We start from the raw sequence: 10,713 nt of genomic DNA on the forward strand, positions 1-10,713 counted from the left end.
AGTGTAACAGTTTAGATTTCCACCACCAAGGCTGACACAATTTGTTCTTGTGGCTGAGATGAATAACATACCTTTTTCAGTCTTTGGTGTTTGGAAGCACATTGAAAAGGTTCTATAAGCAGTGATTGAAAGATTCTTACACACCACACCCAGTTTTTAGGCCAGGTCTATGAAACTCCTAGAAAACAAAAGCCAGCTGAAGAACTGGACTGTGTATTCAGTGTCTGTGTTGAATACTTACATGTTTTTTCCTTATAATTGCAGATTCATTTTTTTCAAGAAGGAGAAACAAAGCACAAGTGCTGCGAAGTATAGAAAGCAGCCTTTGTGAAATTGCACGACAGTCTGAATAGCTTGATTGCTGGAGGCAGAATAGTGCAGGCTTCTGAAATAAAAGTTCGTTTTTCCATTCCTCATTGACTAGCAGTGTCACCTTGAGTGCTTTGATTAACCTCCAAGCCACCATTTGACTGTGGGGAGTAGAGATAATGTGTACAGCTTAGCAAATGGTATCTAATAAGACAGATTACTTTTTAATAAATGTTTAAGATGAGCAGGACCCCAAGGCTATCCAGATGTGGGTGTTTCCTTATTCTTTGGAGTCTCCAGAAAATGTGTATGCATAAGTGCTTTGACTCTTTCTTCCCTTGCTTTTAGGTTTTTTTTTTAGTCTGCCAACTTCTTACAATTAAAAAAATTTGTCTTTACAAGAGAGAGCGCTGAGTTTCTACACAGATGTTACAACTTGCATTGTGCTTTATTATTGTCAGCTCTTCTGGCTTTTAAAGAAAGTTAAATGAAAATTAGACTTTTGTTTTATGTGCTTATAGTAAAATATGGATACTTTTTTCTTTAGGCATTTTAAATTATACCTGACATCAAGTACTGAACGCTTTTCCCAGAATTTCAAAGTCGTCGTGGTGGACGGTAAAGATGAAAGCGAGTATGCTGTCAAATGGCAGGACTTCTTCAGGGGACACGTGGTTGGTGAGTGTGGAGTTTGTTTGCCCTTGTGTGTGGACTGGGAGGTGTCCAGCTCTGACTTGATTGCATGTTCTTTATGAGGGAAGCTAGAAAGGATGCTAAAGAAGTGCCTTTGGTTTTTTTTTGTTTTATTTGAGCTATGTAAGTTTGAAAGCAGAAACTTTTAAGCAGGAGGAAATAGATATTATCCAGTCATGGCAATTTTGGTGATTAACGTGAATTTCCTCTCAATGGTTAAGAATTTAACCTTTTCTTATGGCCTAGGGGAAGATTGTAGACCTCTCTTAAAAGAATTTAAACAGGGAAGCTAGGAGATGAGTGATTGACTTTATGATGCTATTATGGCTAAGAAAATATATCAGGCAAATTGTGGTTTACCTCTGGAACCTTTCTGCCATAAGCAAAAAGGTTATGGTTAAAATCCTCAAAAAAAATGGTTCAAAACCTCCTGTTCTGGCTCATACTTTGTACCTCCACTTAATTGTTTTTTTACTCATAAGCAGGTAAGATTATTCCAGGAAAAACCCCACTGTTTTGTTCTATAACATGTTCTAGATAGTTCTCATGAAAGACTTGAGAAGAAACTGACAGGTTTCAAATAACTAGAGTTGAGAGACTATCCCTCAGAAGGGGGAGATCTGGCTGCTTTCTGGAGCCTTTGTTTCTGAGCTGTGACTTTTTGCATTACCGAGGTGGGCTCCACTCTGATGACGGGTGTGGTTAGTTTTTGTTGACAGGAGTGCACAGGTTATTTACAATACTTTTCTTTTTTTTAAAGATTTATTTTTTTATTTATACAAGCACTGGGTACAGTCAGAAGCGCGGGAGGGTGAGAGGATTCACCAGAGCGGGGAGCAGAGCAGGCAGAAGGACCGAAGTACACTGCTGAGGGCAGCAGCGGGCGAGACAGAAGAGGTCTGCGCGCCATGTGGGACCCTCCTCCGGTGGCCGGGGAGCAGCCGGGGATCGAACCGGTGCTGTAGAGGCTGCGGGCAGCTTCGCAGCCCAGCGCTCAACCACTGCGCCACCAGGGGAGGCCCTATTTAAAATACTTTGAATAGGGCCTCCCTGATGAACATGTTATAGAACAAAACAGTGGGGTTTTTCCTGGAATAATCTTACCTGCTTATGAGTAAAAAAACAATTAAGTGGAGGTACAAAGTATGAGCCAGAACAGGAGGTTTTGAACCATTTTTTTTGAGGATTTTAACCATAACCTTTTTGCTTATGGCAGAAAGGTTCCAGAGGTAAACCACAATTTGCTTGATATATTTTCTTAGCCATAATAGCATCATAAAGTCAATCACTCATCTCCTAGCTTCCCTGTTTAAATTCTTTTAAGAGAGGTCTACAATCCTCCCCTAGGCCACAAGAGAAGGTTAAAATTCTGAACCATTGAGAGGAAATTCACGTTAATCACCAAAATTGCCATGACTGGATAATATCTATTTCCTCCTGCTTAAAAGTTTCTGCTTTCAAACTTACATAGCTCAAATAAAACAAAAAAAACCCAAAGGCACTTCTTTAGCATCCTTTCTAGCTTCCCTCATATAAAAAAATAAAAAAATAAAATACTTTTAATAATGGAAAATATCTTTTCTCTTAAGGTGAACCTGACTCGAGGGTTCTAGCCCACATAGGAGATGATGATATTACAATAAGAATCAACACAGATGGGGCAGAATATAATGTGGAGGTAAATCTGCTTGTGAATTTTTTCTTTCATACAATCTCTGATTTTTTTTTTTTTTTAAGATTTATTTATTTATACATAGAAGAACTGGGGTACAGGCTAGAGGGGGACGAGGGGTGAGAGGATTCACCAGAGACAGAGTGGGGAGCAGAATAGGGGGATTGACTGAAACACACTTCTTTTTTTTTTTTTAAATATTTATTTATTTATTTATACAAGCACTGGGTACAATCAGAAGCGCAGGAGGGTGAGAGAATTCACCAGAGCCAGAGCGGGAGGCAGAGCAGGCAGAGGGACCGAAGGGCACTGGTGAGGGGAGCAGCGGGTGGCAGGAGAGGTCTGCGCACCATGTGGGACCCTCCTCCAGTGGCCGGGGAGCAGCCGGGGATCGAACTGGCGCCACAGAGGCTGCGGGCAGCTTTGCAACCCAGCACTCAACCTCTGCGCCACCGGGGAGGCCCCTGAAACACACTTCTGAGGCGAGCAGCGGGTGAGACAGGAGAGGTCTGCTGCGCCATGTGGGTAGCTCCCTGACCGCAGATCACACTCATGCTGCAGTGGCTGCGGACAGCTTCACAGTGCTGCGCTAAACCCCTTGCGCCTCCAGAGAAGTCCCAAGCTTTCTATTCTTGGTTGATTTGAAAAGCATCTTGTAAGGTTTAGCTATGACTGATTGACTAGGCAGTTCTGACCTTGTATAGGAATGCAGAATTGCAGGTAACAAAATGGTGGCCGAGCAGGCCGCTTAGGAGTAGCAGACCCACATCTAGAATGTGTAAGTTTTAAAAATGCTACAGGTGTTTGCCTCGTACTTCTTTTACACTATGTACCTCAAGCTGGAAGCAGGATGCTGTCATTGCATGCCAGCTATTAAAGACCATGAAGAGTCCCAGATTTTAGGAAGCAGCCAGAATCCCTAAAGTAAGGCAACACACAGGCAGGCGAGGGAAAACTCTAGAGAGAAAAAAAGCAATTGCATGTTTTAAAAAGCTCCCTGCTACTACTGATGTTTTGAGGATGGAGAGAAAACAGTTTGGATACTGACTTGAGAGCACATGCTGAGTCACTGGGAAAAGTTTAAGCATGTTTATAGGCTAAAGGAAAAAATGGATTAGAAATGAGAAGCCTGGGGCCTCCCCGGTGGCGCAGCGGTTGAGCGCTGGGTTGCGAAGCTGCCTGCGGCCTCTGTGGCGCCGGTTCGATTCCTGGCTGCTCCCCGGCCACCGGAGGAGGGTCCCACATGGCGCGCAGACCCCTCCTGCCGCCCGCTGCTCCCCTCAGCAGTGTACTTCGGTCCTTCTGCCTGCTCTGCTCCCCGCTCTGGCTCTGGTGAATTCTCTCACCCTCCCGCGCTTCTGACTGTACCCAGTGCATGTATAAACAAAACAAAACAAAACAAAACCAGCAAACAAATAAATAAAGCATGCCTCTATAAAAAAAAAAAAAAAAAAAAAAAAAAAAGAAGAAGCCTGAATCTGAAGAGAAAAGGAATGGAGCAAGTCTTGAGAAGTTCTAGAAGTCTTGCTGATTCTTGGCCCTTGATGATTCTGGGTCCAGGCCCTTGTTCATTTTGGGCCCAACCTTTGCCTCCTCTTATCCTACTTAATTGTTAAAACCAAATCCATGATCACAACCCAAATAAAAAAGCTGTTTCTTAGTTGTTTAAAGAAGAAAAAGATCTTTAATTTTGCTTTGTTTCTTCTTGTATATAATGATTTTTAACCAGGAAAGTAGATGATTTAAGAAAAGTAGGTGATTTTTTTTTAAAAGAGCATTTTATACATGGCTGAGAGGCTGCCATAAACTGTACCCTGTGGGGTTTTTTTTTTTAAAGATTTATTTATTTATTTATTTATTTATTTATATAAGCACTGGGTACAGTCAGAAGTGCGGGAGGGTGAGAGAATTTACCAGAGCCAGAGCGGGGAGCAGAGCAGGCAGAAGGACCGAAGTACACTGCTGAGGGGAGCAGCGGGAGGCAGGAGAGGTCTGCGTGCCATGTGGGACCCTCGCCCAGCGGCCGGGGAACAGCCAGGGATCAAACCGGCGCTGCAGAGGCTGCGGGCAGCTTCACAACCCAGCGCTCAACCGCTGCACCACCAGGGAGGCCCTGTACCCTGTGTTCAAGAACCCTGTACCCAGTTAGAAGAACAGAGAATGCCACATGTGGGGCGGGTAATAGGAAGAGGAAACTCTTTTCCTCTGACTCATTTTTCTTCATTCTCTAGTAATCCTCTTATGAGTACACACGTCAGCACAGTTGAAGATCAGGTCCATTTCTCGCTTTCTCTTCTAGGCATGCTGGGTTGTCTTACAAGGTCATTGCATGCTCAGTGAAGGGTGGTAGTTTATATGGTCCGAGAAGCTAAAAGAGGAAATTGGGAAAGTCAGACTCAGATCCCTCTTCTGTTGAAGCACTAGCAGTAGAAACCAAGACCAGACCTGCCACTGGAGTGTGACACATAGCCATGTGTCGGATGCTAATCCCAAGAACAAAATGGTTGCTACAGATTTGTGGATGGAAGTAATTCTGTTTCTAGGAAAAGGACTATTCTAGGTAGTCAGGAGATCACCAAAACAGAATACCTGTAGAAAATTGTCATTGAGTTTGGTAAAAATGAAAGTTTCAAGTCCAGTTGAGTGCTGATTACGGATAAGACAGGGTGTAGTGCTATAATACTGTAAATTTTAATAACATCTAAACGAGGTAGCCTTTAGTCTTTTGTTTATTTGTCATTGTGAGAAAGAAATGTCTGTCTCTGGTCTTGCAGGTTATTTTGGTGTATTAATGTGTGGACTCTAAATGTTTTGGGGTGTCTAGCATACCAGAAGGAATCAGAAAATTAACACAAAGCAATAAGCTAATATCATAAATACATTCGCTCTAGAATAAGTCAATTCCTTAAGTCTTACATTTACTTATTGTTTCAAGCCAATGCTTTTTTTTTTACAAGAATGTTTATTAAAAAAAGAAAACTTGCTGTCTGAAAAGATGGGGAAAATATAAAGATTACCTGAAATGTCACTTCTTGGAGATATAACTGCTGTTAACATTCTGATGATATCCTTCCAGATATTTTCGTGTGTATGTGTATTGTGTATATATATCTATACAAAAATACAGTTTTATAGATTGTTTTTTCTTAAAAAATTAGGACCACACAACTATCATGTGTTTTTCATTTAACAGTATAGTTATGAGCATATTTCCATGTTAATGAATATCTAAATTGGTCTTTTTTATAAATGCTGCCTGTTGGCTCATTGAAACATCGTACCATATGTTTGACCAGCCCCCCATTGTTTTGTTTCTAATTTTTGAAATAAAATTTATATAATGAACAACTTTATGTAATGAGCAACTTTATATATGAACAACTGTGGGCACACCTTTTAGTGTGTGCATCCAGTCAGGATAATCTCAGGGTTAGGGAACAGAGTATGGAAGCCAGATGAAGCTCTCTGGACTGTGCCAGGGCTTCCCTTCACTGCTCCACGGCTCAGTAGCTGCATCAGTGGAGGCTCGGCGCTTACTCGGGAGGGTCCTGTGGGTCGAGTGGTCCTCCACAGTGCAGCTTTGCCGTCCAGATGACATGGCTTGTCCTAGAAGGGGAACAGAACTTAGAATCCAACAGGGTGAATGTCAGGGCCAGACAGGGAAGTGACCTATATCATTTCCACCTATATTCTAGAACCTGCCTGCAAAGGAGGCTGAGAAAAATAATCTGTCATGCTCAGAAAGGTGCAACTCTGTAGGGAACGCGTCGTTTCTGCCATGTGCATGTGTTTGTGTATTTCATTAGAGTAATTTTTTTTTTTATTTGCTGGAATATTGGTGTTTTTCAAATTGTCAATTCTTAGTTCAAAATAGATGCATTTAGGAGTCAAGTTAAATTTGCTCAGATGCCTAGCTTTACCAAATATGGTTGTTTTTTTTTTTAATTTCCAAATACTTCTTTGGGAGACTTTACCTCTGAATATTGAAGTGGGTGTCTACAGAGCCACAATAAAATTGACTCACTGACGAAATGAGTATTACCAAATAATCTATAGTTAAAATCATCAGTTAGCTTCAAAATCTCCTTCATAGATTTTTGTTATTGTTGTTTTCCATTTATCTTACGGACTTTTAAGACAGGAGCTATCACTACTTTACCCAATGGTAGAAATTAATGCTCAGATAAGTTAATTATCGTAATAGTGGGGCACAGATATCTCTGAGGGCTTGAAGATCAGAGAATTTAAGAATTCTTATTTTTACCATTACAGTTACATGTTTTCTGTTTTAGCCACTCTGGAGACTAATTAATGATACTGAAGACAAAAGAGTGTTAGTTTATAAATCTGAAGATATCAAGAATGTTTCACGTTTGCAGTCTCCAAAAGTGTGTGGTTATATAAATGCAGATAATGAAGAGTTGCTTCCGAAAGGACTCGAGGCCAGAGAGCCACCTGATGGTAAGACTTAAGAAATACATATTTCATAAAAAAACAAGGATTGCAACTGTCTTTAGTGGGGATGGTGGTTAATTGATGAAAAGTAGCGTGATTACAAGTAACTGTAGCATTTGACTTGAAAATATGGTTTTGTTTAGAAATTCCTAATTCTTTTGTCTATAATGGAAGAGTTGAAAACACTAGAAAGTAATAATAATGATAAAGACTAAACCTAAAAATAGGATTGGGGAAAAGGGGAGTTTAATGATCTGAGGAAAAAATATTTTTTATTTCCAGATATTTGGAAATGAGTAAATAATACCATAGGAAAAATACTCTCTAGATTGTTTTTTTTTTTTTTTTTTTTTGTTGTTGTTGTTTTGTGGGCCCCTTGCTGGTGGCCAGGGATCGAACCAGCGCCGCAGAGGCTGCGGGCAGCCTCGCAACCCAGCGCTCAACCGCTGCGCCACCAGGGGAGGCCCTCTCTAGATTGTTTATGTAATTTCTGGGATGTTGGCATCAGAGAGGTCTCTGCTATTTTAGAAAGAAAATAGATCTTGGGATAGATCACTTTAGAGCATTTAAATCATGCAACCAGCTGGAGAAGTATCCTCAGGAAAACCTTAGGAAATACTACTAGCATTTCAATACATCATTAAAGAAATTCTGAAACAATTTGGTTATTTGCCAAAAAAAAAAAATACCCTATTAATACAATGTTTGATTACCTTGATATTTTTACCATTACTTTACCTGTAGACATGTTCTAGAAGAAAAATGGCAGCTTTGTAGGTGATTGTTTGACTCTGTTAAATCCTTTTAAAAAGTTTTCTCATCTTGGAAAGGAAGAGAAGCAGTTTCTCTTGGTTTTGAATTCTGTAATTTTAAACCTCATATTACTTTTCACTTTTCTGTCGTCCTCCAACTTCTTGTTCAGAATACCTTTAAGGATACTAAACTCAAACAATGTTTATTTCAAGAATATGCTATATTTAAAGTGTTACTATGAAAAAAACTCCTGTTTTGATGAATTTTGATTTAATAGTGCATACAAATTCATATTAGAGCTTGTTCATCGGGTGAAGAGAAGAGCCGAGCCTAACCCCTTGAAGAACACCTGCAAGTTACTGGTGGTGGCGGATCATCGCTTCTACAGATACATGGGCCGCGGAGAGGAGAGCACCACTACGAACTACCTAGTAAGTGTTAGCTGCGGGGTGAGCACACGGGGTAAGGAAATTCGTGGAGCGGGGGGGGAAATTCGTTAAAAGACTTCTGTAATTTGAAACATAATGAAATCAGATGTTTCATATGTTCTGTTTCCTAAAATATTTGAAGGCTGTCCTCTGAGCTTTTTATATTATTGTATAGAGGCTCAAGTTTCAAAATCTTGAAAACCCATTTTGCCCTCGAGCTAGTATTTCCTGCACATTAGAGCTTTGGTGTGTATTCGGTTTGGGAAGAGCCGTAACCTCGGGCTCCCTTTATACAGTGACTGCTTTGAAAGCATCCCTGGACAACGATCCCATCCCACCACCACGTGGTGGTGACACGTGGGCGTGGGCCCTGGAGGGAGAGTGTCCTGGGAACCTACGTTAGTTTTACTTACATGCGAATTTCAGAAAATCTGATTTCGTTTGGCCTATGTCTTCTAAAACGGCCAGGTCCTGGGATATAACTGCATGAATAAGTGGGACTTTCCTGGTCCGAATTCGCCACAGGGCAGAGATCTGAAGATTACAGAACTACTGACAGTAGATTTGGAAGCATTTACTGCTGCAATTTTTTTTTGTTAGGAGAATCCTGTTTCACTGACTTTTTGGTTAGAATGACCTCATTCTCCACAGTAACTTGGCACTGAGCAAAATGGGTTGCAGGAGTGAAAGAACAGAGCTATTCACGAGCCGAGCACCGAGTGCAGCGCGGACGTCTTTCTCCACGCCGTGCTCTTCCCAGCCTCGCTTTTCGTCCTACCCTCCTCGCCCTTCCCTTCCGTGGCGAGTGAAAGAATGTGAAGTCACTGTAATTCTTGCTTCCAAGCAAGTGAGAGACAGTCTTTCATGAAAAAGCTGCTTTCTTAATATGGGTTTTGTTTTAAGGGATGCCTCTTAATTGATTTCTCTGTTCTTTACCCCAAGACTAGGAATACAATGTGAGGTGTCGTTCTGGAAATTAAATGTTTTAGCCTTACAGTGACTTAGAAGAAAAGGACAGATCCTTGTCTGAAAATGTGCTTCACAGTTGTCATGTAACCCAATTTGGGGGCATTTTGTTCTCATGTAGTTTTTTTTTTTTTTTTTTTTAATTTATTTATGCATACTAGAACTGGAGAACAGGCCAGATTTGCGGGGGTGAGAGGATTCTGCAGAGACAGAGTGGGGAGCAGGACAGGCAGATCAACTGAAATCCACTGTTGAGGGAGCAGCGGGGAGACAGCAGAGGTCTGCTGCGCCATGTGGGTATCTCCCTGGCCAGGGATCGAACTCCTGCTGCAGAGGCTGCCGATAGTTTCACAGTGCTGTGCTTAACCCCTTGTGCCACTAGGGATGCCCGGTTCTTATGTAGTTTGAATTGCTCTTGGCTGTTGTCCCTTCCCTCCAGTATTCTCTGCCCCCTCTGCACTTCCTGAATCAGGAAGGAGAGAGGAATGGAACCCTTGCATCCCTCTGGCCCTCTGACCTGAGCCTAGGTGTGAGCTTTACCCTATGAGGTTAGGGAACAGACTCATGGTATTGGCTCTGCTCCAGCCTTTCTCACATTTAAGATTCTAGCCAAGAGATAGAGTGAAGACAGCAATCTTCTTAGAGGGGGATACTTTAGGTAAATTGATTGCTTTTAAGTTTTATTTTTGTAATTGATTAAAGTGGCAGTTATTTAAAAAGCCTGTGGTTTGATATTTTGGTTCCATGTACAGTTGATTATCTAAAATTTGGGATAAACTCTCCCACTGTTTTATTCTGATAACAACAACTTAAGTTTGGCGCTAGGGATGATTTCTTTGTTAGACCTGTCAGTGATAAAGAGTAACATCTAAATGTTTATGTAATTGGTGGAAACTTGCAACAGCATTTTCTTTAAACTGATTTTTTTTTTTGAATCCCTGCAGAGTTTGTATTACATTGTAAACAGTGGTAAGCATATGCACAAAGCCTTTCTTACTCTTTTATACACACAGATAGAGTTAATTGACAGAGTCGATGACATTTATCGGAATACTTCATGGGACAACGCGGGCTTTAAAGGTTATGGAATACAGATCGAGCAGGTATTTATCAAGAGTGTGGCCTGTGTAACTCTGCTGAGTTATGTGGTATAAATTCTTGTCATTTGTAGTCAAACCCAGAATCTTATCTTCAACTTTAATCATAAGTAAATATTTCCAAATGTCAGTGATTTTTATCTGGTAAATTAAACAGTGTGCAGATGTTTGTAGGTTGTGAAGATATTCCTTCTTACACTGGTCTTAGGCAGAACGCCTCTCTATGCTGGCGTGAGCTCTTCTTCCTCTGACTTCGTGGGCTTTCCTCCTGCATTGTTTCTACTCTGATTATGCCTGGTGTGTCCAGGCAGCGTTGCTGAATCTTAGTCAGAAAATTTAC

At 41.1% G+C, this 10,713-nt stretch overlaps 1 protein-coding gene across 1 annotated transcript in view; it reads left to right on the top strand.

The window, feature by feature from the left end:
• Nucleotides 1–10,713, top strand: part of ADAM17 (ADAM metallopeptidase domain 17) — a 38,773-nt gene that overhangs the window by 11,562 nt on the left and 16,498 nt on the right. The window contains 5 exon segments of the mRNA XM_037528540.2: nucleotides 857–987; nucleotides 2,592–2,680; nucleotides 6,967–7,135; nucleotides 8,180–8,313; nucleotides 10,290–10,379. Coding sequence (XP_037384437.1) covers nucleotides 857–987; nucleotides 2,592–2,680; nucleotides 6,967–7,135; nucleotides 8,180–8,313; nucleotides 10,290–10,379 — 613 coding nt within the window.

The sequence above is a fragment of the Talpa occidentalis genome, unplaced genomic scaffold (genome assembly GCF_014898055.3).
Source record: "Talpa occidentalis isolate TD23 unplaced genomic scaffold, MPIMG_talOcc4v2.1 talOcc4.5, whole genome shotgun sequence".
Classification (NCBI taxonomy): domain Eukaryota; kingdom Metazoa; phylum Chordata; class Mammalia; order Eulipotyphla; family Talpidae; genus Talpa; species Talpa occidentalis.